Source organism: Paroedura picta, chromosome 6 (assembly GCF_049243985.1).
Source record: "Paroedura picta isolate Pp20150507F chromosome 6, Ppicta_v3.0, whole genome shotgun sequence".
NCBI lineage: Eukaryota > Metazoa > Chordata > Lepidosauria > Squamata > Gekkonidae > Paroedura > Paroedura picta.
In genome coordinates, this window is record NC_135374.1 from 112,998,030 (window position 1) to 113,018,650 (window position 20,621).

At 44.7% G+C, this 20,621-nt stretch overlaps 1 protein-coding gene across 6 annotated transcripts in view; it reads left to right on the plus strand.

The window, feature by feature from the left end:
• The window catches only part of KLF12 (KLF transcription factor 12), a 272,157-nt gene that overhangs the window by 188,704 nt on the left and 62,832 nt on the right, over positions 1-20,621 (plus strand). For 5 of the 6 annotated variants that reach the window (XM_077343985.1, XM_077343987.1, XM_077343986.1 and 2 more), the window contains one exon: positions 5,850-5,909. The exons of the other annotated variant lie outside the window; for it this stretch is intronic. In XM_077343985.1, the coding sequence (XP_077200100.1) occupies positions 5,850-5,909 (60 nt within the window). The remainder of the gene's footprint in view (positions 1-5,849; positions 5,910-20,621) is intronic. 6 annotated transcript variants of the gene reach the window in all.

Sequence of the window (20,621 nt, forward strand, 5' to 3'; positions counted from 1 at the left end):
AGCCGCCCATCAGCTTTATCGAGTGCTCTCAAGTTCTAGCATTTTGAGAGAGGGAGGGAAATGACAGCGGCCCCTAGATCACCTGTACATTGAAATGGACATGTTAGTGCATTGCTGTTTATTGTGTATTGCTGGTTTTTATCTCGGAAGATCCATGGCGTCTTTGTTGTTGTTGTTGCTTTGGGAACAATATAAATTCACTTTAAGAGCGGAGCTGTATTTCCTTTTATTACAGAAGGCGGCACAGGCTAGTTTGTCAGGAGAGGAAGCCTGGAATCCAAATGCATTCAGGATAAGGCATTTTTTTTTTTAAGCAAAAGCTTCCCAGTAACTTCAAGCAAATTAAATGGCTTTTTAACGTGAGCAAGTATTTGGTCTGTTTCCTGCGGACAGCTGTCGGAGGGTCTGGCGGAAGGAACGGCTGAAGGAATTTTTCTTTTGGATGGAGACTGAAGCGTATAAAACCTGCTGTGTGTTTATCCAGGTGCTGGCTTTCCTGGACAATTGGATGGGCAAAATTCTGATCTTCCATACAATGCTGTACTTTCAGGGCCAGCTCCAAGCGGTGGGAACCCCCGGTGTAGACAGTTCCCTGGTTCTCCCTCCCCTTCACTGCCCACCCCCAGAGAGAGTCAAGCATCAGATCTGTTTGCTGGGACAAACCAATACACAGCAAGACTCTGTGAACATGGTAAACTTGTTAAACTACTGAACATGGTAAACTACTGGACATCACAGTGCAGGCATAGCTCCATGACTGTTGAAGCCAGCTTGAGTGTAGGGTATCTCTGCCATGGTTGCGTCTTTTATCCCAATTTTACCCCACTTGGTCTTTGACTTGAATGACCCAAGCTAGCCCCATTTAATCAGACCTCAGAAGCTAGCTGGGTCCGCCCTGTTCAATCAATCGATCAATCAATCGATTGATTTATACCCCACTTCTCCTGGCATGCCAGCTTGGTACGGCTTCCAACATTGATACATATATAACAATAAAATTATATACAATTTTAACTTTATGGCCAACGATGGACCTGGAGGGGCTGGGAAGGGGAAGGGCCCCTGGGGCATATACCCAGCTATTCTTCCCAAGTATATTCTGCATGATCACATTATTTCTGGGGTTCCTGGAAGCCTGAAGAATGTTTCAGGGGTTTCTGAAAGGCTGATCTATATGAAAGGCTGAGCTATATGTAACGACTGGCAGCTTCCATTCCAATGTATCTGCAGAAGTGAGCATGCACACGAAGCTTATACCTTGAATGAAAGGTTGTTCATCTTAATGGTGCCACTGGATCCATATTTTGTTCCATTGATTGTCCTCGCAGTTTCCATCCTAGGCAGACCAGGACAGCCAGATTGATAGCTTTAGCTGTAAAATTTTATTGTTTGCTTTCAGAACGTTATCTAAGTTTAAAAACATAGGAGAGAGCTGGTCAACATTCAACATCTCCGTAAGAGCAAGTTCATTTGAGAGGAGCAGCTCTGTAAATGTTTTGGGATTAGGTCTTGGGTGCGTTGATCTCTCCCTTGTCCCTTCTGTGTCTCTGGCACAGGCTCTGAAATACAACTGTGTGGCTCAGCGTTTACTTAGCAAAAGCTGTCAGTAATAAAGTGAAAAGTTCTGCATGATAGCCATCTGACCGGAATGCTGATTCCGTGAATTTAGGCAGATTGGGAGTGGGTGGGCAAAAGGGACTGTTGGTGCTCTTCTGACCCCTTCTTGCATGCCCAGGGAAATGCCAATTGTCATTTTGGGATTGGGAAGTTAATTTCTTACAGGCCATATTGTCCAGGGGTTCTATTGTGGTTGTTGTTGTTTTTTTTTGGGGGGGGGGTATCTGGACATTGGGGAAGGCACTGGCAAACCACCCCGTATTGAGTCTGCCATGAAAACGCTAGAGGGCGTCACCACAAGGGTCAGACATGACTCAGTGCTTGCATGATACCTTTACCTTATCTGGACATGGAATTGGGGACACTGTGGGTGGACAGGTAGTTGTGAATTTCCACATTCTGCAGGGGGTTGGACTAGATGACCCTAGAGGCGCCTTCCAACTCTATGATTCTATAAAAGAATTTTATATTCCACCCACAGAAGAGGTAGCCTGTTGCATCTCTGATTGCCAACTGTTTCCAGTCATCATCTGTAGGAAGCGGGTAATCTTGTTCCATGTCTTCAACAAGTATAAATGGTTCTTTTCATCTCACACTTTCCTTCAGATGCAGACACCCAGCAAAATTGGCCACTCACGAAAGGAGGCTTCCCCCTTCTGGACTGGGCCCCCTTCCAAATCATGAGGCCCACTGAGAGCTGTAATCATATTTAAAGAGGGTTGGCTTTATTGAGAGCAGGTAACTCTTACTCTTAACCACTACACCAAGAGCCAGCTTTGTGTAGTGGTTAGGAGTGCGGACTTCTAATCTGGCGAGCCGGGTTTGATTCTGCACTTCCCCACATGCAGCCAACTGGGTGACCTTGGGCTCGCCACAGCACTGATAAAACTGCTCTTACCGAGCAGTAATATCAGGGCTCTCTCAGCCTCACCCACCTCACAGGGTGTCTGTTGTGGGGAGAGGAAAAGGAAGGCAACTGTAAGTTGCTTTGAGACTCCTTCGGGTAGAGAAAAGCAGCATATAAGAACCAACTCTTCTTCTTTTTTTGCTCTTTAAAAGCTAACTTTTCAGGGTGTAAGAATGACCTCTGCCTCTTATTTTTAAACAGAAAAAGTAGTGTGTGCTAAAGGAGTCAGGAAAGTAAGAAACACAGACTTAGAAAAGAATCTCACAACATGCAATAGAGTTTACTTTATTGACTGTTAGTTAATAATTCATCTTTGCTACCCTCCCGGAGTGTCTAGGACAGGCAAGCTATAAAAATAAAGATTTATTTATTACAGAATAGCAATAACCAGATTTGGATCCATTCCTTTTTGAAGTGTTCGTTTTGCAGTGGGTTAAAGTTTAGACTGCAGTGAAAATATTCAAGTTTCTGGAGCTGTTGAATTATTCCTTGGGACAAATGAACTGTTTGTGGTTTATTGGGTGTTTCCTTCAGAAGAAAAAAGTCATGGAATATTGCAAGTTGATGTAAGATTCTGCAGCTATATACAGTGTGCGTGTGTTTGTGTATGTGTTAATTGGTGTAGCTTCAAGCCATTACACGACTCTCCTTTTCCAGCTGGATGGAGCCGATCCGGCATCTTGCAAGATTATTTCTTACATGGCACGTTAAGACTGAGGCAGGTTATATAAGCATAAAAGTACCAGGCTGAAATATCAATGATTGTTGAATTACGTGCCCTGTGTTTGTTTTATTCTCTACCAAAGCACTGCACTGGAGATTTAAATGAAAATATTTGACTCCTAGCAGTTTAAGCGGTGTGCTGAAAGTTTAACACTGAAATTTCCCTTAATTCCTTTCATTTTACTATTTACAAAATAACTCTCATTGCAATTTTGGACCTCCAAACTGGATCCAAAGATGCAATTACACCCAAGTGAAGGCACTTCTGTTGGCAGGGAAAATACAATTTAAGCTCCCTTCACCTTCCTCTGCAGATGTGCATTGTTCTTGAGGGTCTCTTGAACCCTCTTGAACCCTCAACCCCATGGGGGAGTCTGTGGGCTGCAGCAAGAAGCAGAAAGAGAGGGAAAAACACCTCTGATCTTTGCATCAATTGCAGTGATTTCGTTCAACCCTCTTACCAAAGTTCTGAATTTATGGATTTTGTGCATGTGCTGCAAAGCAGACCATGCACCTAAAACTTGGGATGTGAGCCCTCGCAAAAAGTACTCTCGGCAGGTATGTGCAGCCCTTTTCTGGCTGGTCACAACCCAAAATGGGAGCTGCCACTTGACCATCTTTCCCAAGTATCCTGTGTTCACTAACCAGCGCACTGAATTTCCATAGACTTTCTAAGTTTTCAGTAAATTCCTTTGGGTTAGAAAGGAAGAGCAAGATGGGGAAATGGAACAGGGAGGACTCTGTGCAGTATAATTCTGATTCTTCCATGAGAGCCAGCTTGGTGTAGTGGTTAAGAGCAATGACCTCTAGTCTGGAAAATTGGGTTTGATTCCCCACTCCTCCTCACATGCATCCAGCTGGGTAGCCTTGGGCTTGTCACAGTTCTCAGAGCTCTCTCAGTCCCACCTATCTCATAGGACATCTGTTGTGGGGTGAGGAAGGGAAGGCAATTGCAAACCACTTTGAGACTCCTTTGCGGAGTGAAAATCGGGTATAAAGACCAACAGTCAACTCTACTCATTAAGTGATTTTTTAAAAGTCTAAAACCAATGGGAGGGGCCATGGCTCAATCTCCTTGGTATGCAGAAAGTCCCAGGTTCAATCCCTGGTATCCACAGATAAAAGGAACAGATGGTAGGTGATAAAAACCCCTGCCTGAGACTCAAGAGAGCAGCTGCCAGTCTGAGTAGACCAGGGGTGGGCAAACTGTGGCCCTCAAGATGTCCGTGGACTATAGTTCCCATGAGCCCCTGACAGCAAATGCTGGCAGGGGCTCACGGGAATTGTAGTCCATGGACATCTGGAGGGCCACAGTTTGCCCTCCCCTGGAGTAGACAATAAAGACAATACTGACTTGGATGGGCCAAGGTCTGATTCAGTATAAGGCAGTTTCATGGGTTCATGTATAATCATGGAAACATCAAATCAGACCATTTTGATAGGGAGTTCCCAGAAACTCCTTTTTTTACTGTTGTACACTGCCCTGAGCTGGTTGCCAAGATGGCAGTATATAAATCAATTTTGTTTTAAATCCCGCAGTCCAGTGACAGTCCATAGTTCAGTGACAATTCATAGATGATTATGCCAATAGGTCAGCCTTGATCCACCTTCAGGAGCCCCTGAAATAATTTTTCAGGCTTCAAGGAGCCCTGGAAGTGATGTCAGCTGGCCACGCCTCTCTGCCACACCCTCCGGAGGTCCAACAAAGAAAGCGGGAACCTATAGCAAGGCTATATTACTGTAATATGTAATTTATACAATTTTCTAAATAAATTAACAGTTTGACAATCTGTTTTTTCAATATTTAATCACAAATAAAGAACCAACCATAACAGTTTCTAGAAAAAATGCCGTTTTCAATTGCTTTTCGTCAGTAGTTGTGTCCTGTGTTCAAAAAGTATAATTAGTACCAATATCACAGTAAAATAATGTCATAGCTCAAAATGAAATGTTACAAGTACACCTACCGCCTATGATAATTATTATGAAAGCTTTCCACTGTGAAAGGTTATTTCTACCAAATTACCCACAAAAATTATAACAACAGTGCATTAAGCATTGTTTACAATATTGTTCAAGTTAACTATAAATACAACATTATTTAAGCTTAATTTTACTGTATTCTACTTATCTAATAGTATAAATAGGCCATTGGCTCACCCTCTGGAGGTGTCAAGTCCCTTGAAGTGACATCACCACCCATGTTAAAAGGCACACAAGGAGAGACAGGAGGTAGCTTAAGGGAGGAGTAAGCATGCAGGCTCCGCCCCTTCCCATGCTCAGAAGCATGAGAGAACTCACCCAGACTTGGGAGGGGAACCATGGAAGTGGCGGGTTCCCTAGCTTTTGGCCATTAAGGCAGGAGGGGAAAGGCCACGGACCCCTCCAAAGCTCCCTCAGACCCCTGCTTCGGAATCCCTGCTATCGATGTTTAATGGCCAGTGAGAAAGAATTTCAGGTCTAGAAATAAATCTGCCCCATATGAAGTTTGTGTAATTAAGTGTTATTGCGCATTTCGTTCCCTGTTGTCTACACGTGCCCCCCCCCCACGCAGTTCTTCGGGGTGTCTCAAAGTTCCTAATTGTCTGTGTTCAATTTCCAGAGAGAGCATGTGGGGCTGTGCCAGGTCAGCTGTTAACACTTTTCGTTTTTTCAACTCCAGGTATGAAGCCTTTTATTGTGCCTTATATGATGTTGATGTTGTCTGCCTGCCATTTCTGGGGAGCCGATTAATTTGCCTCTGTCGTGACTGGCGCTTGTGGAAGATAATGTTGGGATGTGCTGACATTGCAGGGTTAGGATTGTTTTGGTCTCCTCAGGTTCCTTTCCCAACAGGAAAGCAAACAGGCCTCCAAGTATTAAGAGCATCAGCAACATGTGGCCTAGATTTCTCCAGCTCCCGACTCCACGAGCGAAACGCATTCCATGAGCCATATATGGTGACCCACCAGAGGCTCAGCACATTTCCTTTTTTGCCGTTTGTCTGTTCCTGTAAACGCAGGAGTGGTGTCAGACATTTGGACACGGTTGTGAACGGCATGTGTTTTGGAGGATCGCTGGTTGTGAAGGTGGGATGAACTACCCGTAGATGTGCCTTCTGCCTCCTCTTACCTAAGGCCTGTCTTGTGCATAATGTACATTATGCTACATGCAAGATTGTCACCAAGAATCTGCCTTTTCGTGTTTCTTTGAAGCTGCTTGGTTTTTGTCATGCATGCAGAAGATCCCAGGTTAATCCCAGACATTTCCAGTTAATTAGATAGTAGGCAACGGGGAAGACCTGTGTCTGAGACCCTGGAGTGCTCCTTCCATTCAAAGTCCACTGTATTGAACTTGAGAGACCAATCTTCTGACTTGATCTAAGACAGGGGTAGTCAACCTGTGGTCCTCCAGATGTCCATGGACTACAATTCCCATGAGCCCCTGCCAGCATTTGCTGGCAGGGGCTCATGGGAATTGTAGTCCATGGGCATCTGGAGGACCACAGGTTGACTACCCCTGATCTAAGACATTTTCATGTGACAGGGAAGACCTTTGGCTTAGTGCTTTGCAGAAGGCTGAGGATCAAGGTAATTGGACATATAGAGAGCCGCAGTTTGGCCATCCCTCGTTTAGGGTCCCTAATTGCCCAGACCTTCCTGGACCCAATCTCCCAGTCCTCAAAAAAAATTGAAAAACAGGAGGAGAATGGCCTCCTTCACTGACATTCTAGGGATTTTCTCTCGTCTCTGTGATCTTTACCATAAAGATTAGGGGAAATCCCTGAACATTACCCAAAATGACATCACATCGCCTCCCCCAACTTCTTTCTCCTCAGCATTGCCTCCAAAATATCATGCTGTTTGCCTAGGCACTGTTGGGAATCCTTACCTAATCTACATGTTGTCCCTTAATTCTAGAATGCACAATTGTATTAATTGAAAATGGTGCCATCATGCCTCTTTCACTTGCTAGGAAGTCACACAGACTCAAAGATTATGTCATCTTAATGGGCTATGTCTTACATCTATATGCAGGTATATGTGATGTTAGAGAGGGGCAACCCCCCCCCCATGTCCCACAACCCTATTTTGTCATGGTCTTCTTCCCAGGGTAGCTTGATGGCTAGAATGCCTTTCAGTCTTTCCTTTCCTTTTACAATTCACCTTTGTTGAGTAACCAATAATTTCATATGTTCTGTGTGATTTTCTTGCATTTTTCTGATTCACTTATACCAGTGGTCCCCAACCTTTCCGAGGCTGGGGACCGGCAGGGCATCGGGCCGCGCCCCCGCGGACCGCGCCCGTGCGGGCCACGCCCACGGATAGTGCCGCGCCCACGCCGCGCCCGCGGGCCGCGCCCACGCCGCACCCGAGCCGCGCCCGCGAGCCGCGCCCGGGCCGCGCCCACGGATCGGGCCGCGCCCACGGGCCGCGCCCGCGGATCGGGCCGAGCGGGCGTGGCCCGCACAGGCGCGGCCCGGCCCTGATTCCCTCTCCCCGCCTCCCGCAGTAAGAAGCTTCCCGGGCCGCAAGCTTGCGGCCTGGGAAGTTTTTTACTGCGGGGGCGGGGCGGGGAGAGGGAGCCGCGGCCCGGTGCAATGGCCTTTGCGGCCCGGCACCGGGCCGCGGCCCGCAGGTTGGGGACCACTGACTTATACCATGATAATGTTTATTTTTTTCCCAGCTTGGTTATTCTGGAACTAGACAAATGGCCCCTTTATCTACTGGTAGGATTAGTTTTAAAAATAAGGACACAATCTGAAAAAGTTATACCCTATAAGTCAACGGAAGTCCATGTGAATAGAAGGGTATAACGACTTAGGACAACCGCTTAAGTCAAAGTAACGTGAATGGCTCTAGAAGCTATTGAAGTGGTAAATTTCTGAACTGCAGGTCTTTCGTTTACAGCAGGGGTAGTCAACCTGTGGTCCTCCAGATGTCCATGGACTACAATTCCCATGAGCCCCTGCCAGCAAATGTACCCCCATGTAAAAAGCTCCCTGTTGAGAAATATGTAGGCAGGCCAGGAAAAATTCATAGTAGAGAAGTAGGGGTGGGCAGAAGGCTTCTTTTCCACCTTTCCAGTGGAAAAATAGGAAATTTGGGGTGGAATGCTAAAAAAATACACTCTTAAGAAATATTTTATTTTCGAAATGAGTAGAGCATATTTTCAGATAAGGGTTTACTCACTCAAAAGGGGTACTATGCAGATTTTATGTAAGACAGTCTGCTGCATTTGACAGCGAGAATTCATGTGTATAGGGTATATGGAAAAAATTGTCCACAGTTACTGTGGTGTAATCCAAGATGTTAATAGAGTATTGAAGACGTCAGTGATTGAAGTGAAGAGAAGAGCCCTTCTGGATTAAACCAGTGGTCCATCTAATCCAGAATCCTATCTCATACACTGGCTAACCAGTTATTCATGAGGGCCAACACTTAGCATAGAGGCTGAGGCCTTCATAAGAACATCAGAAGAGCCCTGCTGGATCATACCATAGTCCATCTAGTCCAGCATCCTGTCTCACGTAGTGGCCAATCAGTTCCTCCAGATGTCCACCAATAGGGCATTGAGGCTGAGGCCTTCCCCTGATTTTGTTTCCTGGCTCTAGGGTTCAGCGGATTACTGCCTCTGAATGTGGAAGTTCCCCTCAGTCATCATGGCTAATAGACCTTGATAGACTTATCCTTCATGAATCTATCTAATCATCTTTTATCCCTGTGGTCATCACTATGTCCCCTGGCAGTGAATTCCACATTTTAATTACTCTCTGTGTACAGTACTATTTCTTTTGGTCTTGTCTGAACGTACTGCCCATCAACTTCAGCAGGTACCCTCAATTTTTAATATTTTGCAGTGGGGGGGGGGTGTTCTCTTTGTCAACTTTCTCCACCCCATGCATAATTACATAAACCTCTATCGTGCCAAATATCACAGACTCCTCAACCTTTCCTCCCGGGGAAGGTGTTCCAACTTCCTAATTATCTTGGTCACCCTCCTCTGTACCTTTTTCCAGCTCTGCAGTGTCCTTTTTATGATACAATGGCCAAACTGTACATGGTATTTCAAATGAGGCTGCACCATAGAGCCATACAGGAAAATTACAATATTGGCCATTTTAGTCTCAATCCCTCTTCCAATAATCCCTAACATACAGTTTATCTTTTCCACCACTGCAGCACTCTAGGTTGACACTACAACCCTAAGAACATTTTCGGTTTCAGCAAGTTCAGATCTCACTAGTCTGTACTTGAGGTTGGGATTTTTTGTCCTTATGTGCATCACCTTACATTTACAAACATTGGATTGTATTGGCCACATTTTCATGCACTGGAGGTCCTCTTGAAGTTCTTCATAGTCAGCCTTGGTTTTTACTGTTGCGAATATTTTGGTGTCATCTGCAAATTTGGCCACTACACCACTCACCCCTAGTTCCAGACCATTGATGAATCAGTTATATAGTATATCACCCAATACTGATCCGTGTGAGACCCCACTGCTTCCTTCCTTCCATTGAAAGAATGATACATTAATTCCTACTCTTTACGTCCTATCACTTAGGCCAGGGGTAGTCAACCTGTGGTCCTCCAGATGTCCACGGACTACAATTCCCATGAGGCCCTGCCAGCGGTTGCTGGCAGGGGCTCATGGGAATTGTAGTCCGTGGACATCTGGAGGACCACAGGTTGACTACCCCTGAATTAGGCAATTCCTAATCCATAAATGAAAAAAATTTCTTATCCCATGACTGCTAAGTTTATTCAGGAGTTTTTGATAAATTATCTTGTCAACAAACCTTTTAAAAGTCCAGTGTGGATTATACATTGTGTTTTTTAAGCTCATTGGGCTCAGTTTTTTACAAAATCAATCTGCATCTGAGTTGGGTGTCCATATCAATTATAGAGTCACTCCACTTATCCCCTAGATATCTGAAAATGGATTTTCCAGTGTCTGTGTCATGCCCGCTTTCGGTGCAGAAACGAGCACTAAGTAATCACACTTCAGAATTGGAATAATGACATTTTCAGATCCAAGGGCAGGATCCAAAGAAGGATCAGTTTAGGATCAGCGGCTCTTGAAATGCTTTCAAATGGTGGGTACAGAATGTACCCTGATATACAATACCTTTGCTTTCTCGGAGAACACCCAAAAATTAGTGAGGCAGGACTTCCCTTTGCAGAAGCCATGCTGATTTTCCCTCAGCAGGCTTTGTTCTTCTATGAGCCTAACAATTCTATCACTGATTACTAATTTCCTTGGACTGACATTTGGCTCTCTGACCTGTAATGTCATGTTTCCCCTCTGGACGCCTTTTTAAAAAACTCTTCCCCAAACTTAGTCTCTGTCTCCACTTCTCCACATCGGCACCCCTAGTCTCAAGGGAAAGAACCGGCTCTCTGTGAGCCATGAACTCCATGTAGCTAGCACACACCCATGATTTCTACCCAGTGGGTAGATATTCATTTATGTGGGTCTCTCTGCAAAACACTGTATTGCCCCCAATCCCCTGTTGGCTTTCAACCTTCATATCCAGTTAGTGGCTTATAGAAGAAGAAGAAGAAGAGTTGGTTCTTATATGCCGCTTTTCCCTACCCGAAGGAGGCTCAAAGTGGCTTACAGTCGCCTTCCCATTCCTCTCCCCACAACTAACACCCTGTAGGGTGGGTGAGGCTGAGAGAGCGCTGATATCACTGCCCCGGTCAGAACAGCTTTATCAGTGTCGTGGCAAGCCCAAGGTCACCCAGCTGGCTGCATGTGGGGGAGCGCAGGATTGAACCTGGCATGCCAGATTAGAAGTCCGCACTCCTAACCACTACACCAAACTGGCTCTCCAGGTATCTAGAGTGATGCAGGGTCCTCAGGCTTGACCCACAGGCCAAAAGGCCTTTGACTCTCACCAAAGACCTCTGCCTAGGAGGAGCCTTACAGTTCAGAGGCTAACATCTGCGACCTCCCAAGAGCAGTGACAGAGGGTGGGGCCTGCCGTCAGCCTCAAGGAAACAGACCTTCCTCAGTGAGCAGCAGACCAGACAAAAGACACAAGAGATCCAAACAATAGCACCACTCTCCAGCAGGTTATGAACACCTGCTCACCTTCAAACTCTGTCCTCTTACAAAGCAACTTCAGTTAATGCTTCTCAGTAGTTTAGCAGTTTGGGAAAGGCAAAGCAGAAGATGGTAACAGAAGATGCAGCTTCTCTGCTATCCTTAATAGTAGGCACATTTTCGGTTTTGCTTGTAACCATAGGAAACAAAGAAAGGGGGGGCGGGGGAGAAAATGAATAAAAAACCAAAGGGTTGAAATATCATGAAGCTAAGGGTTCAGACATGTTATGTCTCAATATATAACTAATGTGTTATCAAATAAAGGAAAATATATTATTAGGATTGAATTAAAACCCTTTTAGGCCCAATATAATAGCCTCAAGACAGAATAAAACCCTACAATTATGTCAAATATAGACCTGATGCAACCCTGAATATATTTGTTTGGGCCAAATGGCCAACTTCAGTGGTCAGGCATAATGATTACACAATGGCTCCAGACACTGCAATATTAATTATTAATATAATAATTTCTAAAACATGGACCAAGTTAAAATTGCTGTAAAGGAAAAGGAAGGCAAAAATATAATTTGTTTGTTTGTTTGTTTGTTTATTTATACCGCCCTTCTCTACAGCTCTGGGCAGTTTACAGAAAACATTTCAGAACATTTACATGGAACAGTATCAGTATCAATATAACAATATAACAACAATAACATACCAACCAGAACTGAATCAGTAATAAAAATAGTATGTTGTTATGAATATTAAAACTGTGTTCTAAAATATTTATATATTAGATTACTGACTCATAAGCATGAACTGTGACATGAGACAGAGATAGAATTTCAGAGACCTCATTTAGAAATGCCTGCCTTGGTTGAATACACATGTTCAGAATGGTATTCTGATAGTATACCTAAAATTAATTTAGAATAACATTTAGAATAACATTTTTTAAAAACCCACCCTTTTTCAAGAATAATTAGGATCCATAAATTCATAACGATAAAAATTGCCTTCCTGTCCTGGTCCAAAGAAATCTAGTACAGATGCAGTATGGTGTGTAAGTCCCCCCCCCTCCTTGTTTTTTGTTTTAAAAACTATGCCATCTTAATTAGAATTACATTGTTCTAAGTTCATTAAAGTCAGTTGGATTAGAATAGTAGAAGCTTTCTTAGCATGGCACCACAAAGCATTTATCATTTACATTTCATAAATACACTAAATGGTACAGTTTTATAAGGTAAGCAGTTAGAAATGTTGCATTTTTATTGTTTTAATGCAGTGCATTGATGAAATAAATATAGCATATATTTCAGTTCTCCCGCCTCCCCAACCAGAGTGGTTTATTTATGACAGCCCCCACTAGACAAAAGGAGGAGGGGAGGCAGCTTGGTACAGCCCAATTCCAGCAGATCTTGGAAGCTGCTGGCTGGGGTTGCCATAAGATGGCTGCAACTTGGAAATTAATAATTTGCATTTGCACACAAACACACAAACACACACACACACTGGAGAGAGAGAAAGAGAGGTTTTGTCCCCCTGTGATTTAAGAATTCCTAGAAAGGTGCCAACTCTGTTCCTGTTCATTTATTTTAGAATCATAGACTCATAGAGTTGGAAGTGACCTCCAGGATCATCTAGTCCAGGGGTAGTCAAACTGCGACCCTCCAGATGTCCATGAACTACAATTCCCATTCGCATTCGCTGGCAGGGGCTTCTGGGAATTGTAGTTCATGGACATCTGGAGGGCCGCAGTTTGACTACCCCTGATCTAGTCCAACCCACTACAGAATGCAGGACATTTGCAACTCCCCCCCCCCCCAGCAGTGACCCCATTTCATTCCAGCCACTCTTCTAGGAGCTCAGTGTGGTATACATTGGTAGGATTATCCCATGTTATTTCCTCTACAACAATTTTGTAAGGCTTGGGAGACAGAGAATGGCCTATTATGCACGGCCGCTGAAACGGCGGCATGGAGAATGCGGAGGAGAAAGAAGCGAAGCAAACCGCTTACCCTCTTTTAATAAATTCTTTAAAATTTTGGATGCTGGTAGTGGTTCTCTGTGCCACATAGACCCCCACTGTCTTGGAAGCACTATTGAAAAGGGGATGCGAAGAGGAGAAAAGCTGGCAGTGTCGGGCAGCTATTCATCCAGGGGCACACTAGGCAGGAAAGGTCAGTGGTGACTATGGTTACCAGAAAGAGAGAGAGACAGGGTGGAATAGGGCTTGTAGGCCACAAGGGCCAACAAGTTTTTTTGAGTTTATACTATGGACTAAAATCTAGGTGTTTTACTGCAGACCAAATCAGCTACCTCTGAAATTATCTTCATGATCTAATTGTGACTCATTGGAGTGCTATAAAGAAACTGATGTTGTTCAAGATTTTCTATTCCTTGGCTCCATCCTCAAGCAAAAGGGAGACTGCAACCAAGAAATCCTAAAGAGATTGAGACTGGGAAGGGAAGCCGTGAAGAAGCTAGAAAAACTGCTTTTTTGCATAAAAATATGTTGATGGCAACCAAGATAAAGTCAATTCATGGCCTAGTAGTCCCCGTGGTTATGAATGGGCGTGAAAGGTGGACAATGAATACAGCTGACAGGAAGAAAGTTGGTTCCTTTGAAACACGGTGATGGAGAAGAGTTTATGGGCAATATGGGCTGCCAAAGAGACAAATAAGTGGGTTCTCAATCAAATCAGTCCTAAACTCTCCCTAGAAGCTTAAATGAGGCTATTGTACTTTGGGCAAATTATAAGAAGACAAGATTGGCTGAAAAAGACAATAATGTTAGGAAAAAATGAAGGCAGCAGGAAGAAAGGAAGGCCAACATGAGATGGATTGACTCAATCAAAGAAGCCTTGGCCCTCGGTTTGCAAAATCTTGAGCAGGGCTGTTAACAAAAGGACATTTTGGAGGGCATTAATTCATAGGATTGCCATGCATTGGATGTGACTTGATGGCACTTAATGCATGCACATCACAGAGTGATGCGAATGTAGATTAAGAAAATCATCATGTTTTAGTCCTGTATTTTATGACTGTATTGTATTTTACTGTATGTGTGGTTTTATTGCTGGGAACCACCCTGGACTCATATGGGGATGGGCGGTATAGAAATTAAATATGAAAGTAAAATTTTATTGCACTGGGCTAGAGGCCATCGCCAATTTAAAAGCACATAGCAGTTGACAAATTCAAAACAGATGCCACATCAGGGCTTAAAACTAACCCCAAGACAGAGTAAAAATTAATATTAGCTGTTATTTGTCAAGCACTCAGCTCAAATCTTTCTTGTGGCCAACGCAAATGATCCTTTGTGACACATAAGGATCCGTGTCAGAGAGCAAATATATTCCTTTAACATTACTGAAGATAATACTCTTGGAGTTACTTTGGCTAGATTTTTCCCCCTAAGATCTACTTAAAGTGGAGAATCCAATAAGTAATGCGAAAAATCTTCAACTGATCGATCGCCACATATGCAGAGACGTTGTGGTAAGGGAATTTGGGTATACCTCCCGGTCAGGTCTGCTGAAGTCCATTTATTGCTTATGTTTGAGTCATGTCCTTTTCACAGGGGAGCCTCCATTGGCTGCTGTTCTCCTTCAGAGTGGTACATGTAGGGAGGAGATGTGCGATGGCACGCAGCTGTTTGCTCCTTGGTGCTCAGACTTGAAATCCTGCACATGCTCAAGCACTCTTTTCCCAGGAAAGAGAGTAAGACAGAGATTGTGATATTTCATGATACTTCTTGTTGAAACTGAGTTGTTAGGCACCTACAGACTCACTACCTTCCCAAGAGAACAAACGGCCCAGTTAGACTGAGGTGTCACTTTCAGCACCCAAGGCCAAGCTACAGATAACACTCTAGCTTCCTCTGTCTCCTGGTGCCAACCTGTCAGTGGAACTCTAACCGATAGTCTGTGCAGTAGATCAAAGGCCCAGCACAAAGGGAATCAACAAAGATGAGCAAAACAACACATCAGTGGTTCTCAACCTGTGGGTCAGGACCCCATTTGGGGTCGCCTGGCCCCTTCTGGAGATCCCCAGGTTGGTTGCTTCGGCGGCGGCACAGGAGCCATGGCAATGGCCGCCCGACCATTGTGCACCTGCACACACGCGTTCACGTGCGCACTGCCCTTGCACGTGCATACGCCGACCACACCACCACCGCAGTTGGGGTCACCAACTCAGAGAACCGCTGCAATACATCCTTCCCAGGCTAGAGCAAGGAAGCAACCACACACACACACACACACAAGCCATGGTGGGATGCTGCTGTACTATCAGATCCTGACAGTGTGCAGAGAAAAGCATTGTGTGTGTTTGTGTGTAAGGGGAGGGGGTAGGAATTGCTGGGCAGAGGAGAAAAGCATTGAAGAAGCTGCTGCAGGCCAAAATTGCATGCCTTGTGAAAGAGCTGCAAATGCTCTCGAGTAAAGGAAAAGCTTTCGGTGCATCTTCATGGATAGCCATCGACCATACGCATAGGGAGTTCTCTTGGAGAGCCAGTGAGAAGCATGGCAGTGCTGTTGTGGCCGGCGTCTGAAAAGCACATGGTTTTCTTGTGTTTTAATTATGGCACTGATCCTTGGCGTTGACTGTTCGACACAGCTTGTGGGTTGGACTGGCAGCAGCTGAAATGTAGCTGAAACCGAAATTAAGCTAGCAGATATAGCACGTCATTACAGTACCGTTTCTAATGTGCAGTAAGCAACATTTAATGGGGAATGGACATCTGGGTGGCTGGGGGAGGGAGCAAACCCAGGGCACGTTTTTCACCTGAATGCTAAGATGGCTGGCAAGGAACTGGTTGTGTGTCTTTGGAAGATAGCTTTTCCCTGGTTCTTGGCCATCCAATTTGGACTCCCTCCCAGAAAAGGGTGAGGTGAAGCTGAATGAATATTAGAGAATTTTTAAAAGGGGAAAACTTGCAGCTGGGGCTGGGGCAGCGGAATGGGAGGATCTGTGCTGTATAAATCTATGTAGACTCCTGGCTTTGATTTATCCCTTACAAAAGGAATACCCGGGGCTGTAGCGGGTAGTGTGTTGTTGCATGAGCCGTGGAATGGAGGGGCCCTACGGCCTTTTTCAAACTTTTAACTATGGAGGAAACCCTCAAGAAACCTGAACAATTTTTCAGGCTTCAAGAAGTGGTGACATGCCTCTTGTGAGAAATGGGTGTGGAAGTAAAGATCAATCCATCTCTATCTGGCATTTACCTTTCCCATTGTAGAGAGAGACTAGACTTGTAGAGTAAGAGGGAAAGTGGGCTCCAGTGACATCTAGGGATGTCAGCGGCCATCTGGACATCTGGGAAAGGTCATGTAACACTCGGGGAGTTCATACATAACCCCAGGGGTCACTGGAACACTGACTGGGAATCCCTAACACAGACCTCTCTGAGTAGTGTGTGTGTGTGTGTGTGTACATATTTGGGACATTGCATGTGCACACTCTGTAGGACAGCTGGGCTTTCAAGCAAAAGGGACCGAATCCAGATTTTGTCCTACTTACCAGAGTTTATCCAAGGACACTGCATTACATCCCTCCCCAATAACCAAAGCAAGTATTTAACATTATGGGAAGAAGTAAATTATGCGTATCTCCTGGGGTTGGGGTGATATCGATAACTGTTATGCTGTAACAATAATTCACAAGTGGATTGTCCTGTGTGGACCACCCAATCCAAATGATTGCTGTAGTTTGGTACATTATCCAGTGGTATATGGATACAACTAAAAATGGGTCAAGGAGGAACAGCATGTATTTACTCCTGTATATATAAGGCATGTTTTTAAAAGATTTGTAACGTAAGGCATTTTTTGTGCCAGTGTGGCGGAGTAGTTGAGAGCAGCGGACTCTAAGGTGGAGAACCGGGTTTGATTCCCCACACCTCCTCTGCATGAAGCCCTCTGGGCGAGCTTGGGCAAGTCAGGGAGCGGAAGGGAAGGCAATTGCTAGCAACTTGGAGATCCGTGATGACTTCTGGGTGACCTTGGGCCAGTCCCAGTTCTCTCAGAGCTCTCTCAGAGCTCTCTCAGTCCCACATACCTCACAGGCTGTCTGTTGTGGGTAGAGGAAAGGGAAGTAATTGTTTGCTGCTTTGAGGCTCCGTAAGGCAGAGAAAAGCAGGGTATAAAAGCCAGCTCTTCCACTCTCCCTCTTAGCAGAAAATATGAGCGAGGGGAGCTAGCCTCTGCCATGTTCCCCTTCTGACCTCCCGGTGGTCCAGTCTTTGAAGCTATATTCCCTATCGGTTTGGCTTACCACTAGTGTCAGAGAAAGGCTGGGAGGAAACAGTGGAATGTAAAAAGATGGGGAAAGTTGTGGTGCTCGTTCTTCTTGTGTTGCATTTTCTGTGCTTTTTAAGTCACCTGAATGGGTGAGTAGACATGTGATGAAATTCCTATGGATCTCCTGTCACAGCAACAAACCTTTGGCACTCCCTCCCCAAGAAGATGCATTTGCATCCCTCTATCTCAGGCTTTCTCAGCCAGGGTTTTGTGAAACCCTGAGTTTTCTTGATGGCCCTTGAAGGGTTTTCTGAGTGGGTAGGAGTTAATTCATTTTTATATTTTTTAATTTGTTAAATAGTTACCAGGTGGTATGACCATATATGGTCATGTCAGCCTGTTTCCCCCCCCCCCAATGGCCAAGAATGGGCCTGGAGGGGGTAGGAAGGGTGGGCCCCCACGTGGGTGTATACACAGCTATGCTCCCCAATCACATTCTGCATGACTATACCATTTCTGAAGCCTGAAGAATGTTTCAGGGGGTTTTCTATGGTAAAAAAGTTGAGAAAAACTGCTATATCACCATATTTCATGGACAGATGAAGACTTTTTTGTTTCAGCTGGTCTGCCCCCTATAATAAGGTGACCAGATTGTCCCACTTTGGAGGGGGGACATCTGGGGGTACCTGGCAAATTGTAATTATATTGAAATTAATATATATATATATATATATATGGGGACTGTTTTTGCATTCCATGTATTCTATGAAACTTTTTGTTGCTCCATATAGACCAAATTTTTAATCACGAACCCCCCCCCCCCCCGGTCAATGGTGTCCCGCTTTACCAATTTTAAAATCTGTTCACCTTACCCTGTAACAATCACTAGTCCTCCTTCTGGACTTATGTGGGAGGGGTGTTAAATTTTATGATCATGTTATTTTAAATTGTTTGGATTGTTTTTTTCCATGTTCACCACCCTGATTGAGTGGAAAGATGGGAAAGTATGCCAGCAGGACTGCTTCCTCCGCTGCTCCACCCAAAGAAAATTATGATTGAGCGTACAAAAGCTGCTCAAGATCCGTAGCCCCAGAGAAGTGAAACTGCCCTCAACCAGAGCCGGGGCTTTTCAGCTTTTCAGCCCTGGTGCTGGCCTGGTAGAAAACTCTTCCAGACCTATGGTTGAGGCCTACAGATGTTGTTGGGCTGTTTTACTGTATTGGTATTTTTCTGTCCATTTTAATGGGGTTTTAATGGGGGGGTTAACTAGACATCTATAACTCGCCACGAGCCTGTTTGGGAGTGGTGGGGGGGGATAATAAATTAAATAATAATAATAATAAAACAATAAACATCTGCATGTTCATGGGAGCACATTAACATCGGAGAGAAGGGGGGAAGTTTTTAAAAAATGTAAACGTGGTTATTTTAAAATGGTAAAATCACTGTTTTATGAAGTACGGTAAACTGCCTTGAGCCCTAGGGGAAGGGCGATGTCTAAATCTGAAAAAATATAAAATAAATTAAAATGTCTAAAATGATAATAATAATTCTCAAGACACACTTGGACATTTCTGGGCATTGCAGAAAGAACACCAGCTGTGCAGCATAAGACAGTGTTGCTTGGAACAGCAAGAATCCCGCTAAGATGCATCTGCAGCTCCCAAGAACTTGGCTGGCTCTCAAATTGCAGAACACCCTCTACCAGTCAAATCTCTGACTGTGACAATCCATAATAATAACAATAATGGTAATGCTAATAATATCATCCTCGGCTCTAAGGATGTTTTCGGCACCCGGTGAGAATCATTCACGCTCCTCTCTGCTGAGTCGTAATCTTGGTATATTTCTTTGTGTGATAAGATGGTATTCCCAGAAGGTATTCTGAGTTTGTCGTGCCCCTTCACCTTTTGTGTTTCCCATCCGGCAATCCTTTTTTGGTTTGCTTTGTTTTTTGTCTCTGCGTTCCCTTTTATTCCTGGCTTTCCTTTGGCTACCCAGCTCGTTCCCTTTCAGCAGATGGCCCGTGTTTGGCAGCTGCGGATTCCAGGTGCCAGATTCTAGAATGTAGCTTTCTCTCTTGGCATGGGGCTCCGTCGATGCCTTCCTGGCCCACGGCTTGGCTCGCTGTCTCTCTCTGACTGGCAGCTGCAGAAATCCCTTTGGGGTTTTGTGTAGGGGGAAGCTGTTGTGGGTTTGGACGGCTTGCTCGGACTGAATTATCCCACTGAAATGCTGTTTTCGAAGGCTAAGCTGAAATTACTCACGCTTTCTCGGTTCTGTTTTGTTTGTGTTGACCAACGTCGGTCCTTTTCGGCACACTTCTTCACATTTTTATGGCAAATTTTCATCTGTGTTCTTTGTGGCATGTCCTTGTACTTAGTGTACATTGGAGACATTGGCTTTTGAAATTCGGAAATGTCATCCCGTCAAAACTTAAAGCAACCTTGCTCAACTTTTTTACTGTTGAGAAACCCCTGAAACATTCTTCAGGTTTTAAGAAAACCCCAGAAGTGGCAGATCATGTAGAATATGGCTGGAAAGCATAGCTGTAGACACATGCCCACCCAGGGTCCCTCCCCTTCCCACCCCATCCAGGCCAATCATTGGCCATTTTGAGAGTGGGCAGCAGGTCAACATGACTATATATGGTCATATCACCTGATAAATGTTTGACACATTTAAAAATTTATTTTAAAAATATCACCCACCCATTTGGGAAACCCTTCCATGTTCATCAAGAAAGCCTGCATCAGAGCATAATGTCTTCCTCATCATCACATGGCAACTGGCTTTAAAATCTCTGCCTCCCCTTCACAGTGGGACCTGAGAGGAGAAGCCACAGGACAGAACCTGTGAAACCAGGGCAGAATATGGTGGGGTCCTAGTTGGGGATGTTGGTATCTGGAGGATCAGCATAGAGCTTCACAGGTAGGGGAGTCGAGTAAAATACCTCACGTGAAGGCAGGATAGGATTAAGTAGCCCTATCCTGCTTTTTTCTGTGCCTGATGATGTTGAAGAGGCCCAGAACTAGATGGCATCCAATGAAGCTGTCAGCCAGTAGGTTCAGGATGCACGGAAGGAAATACTACTTTACATG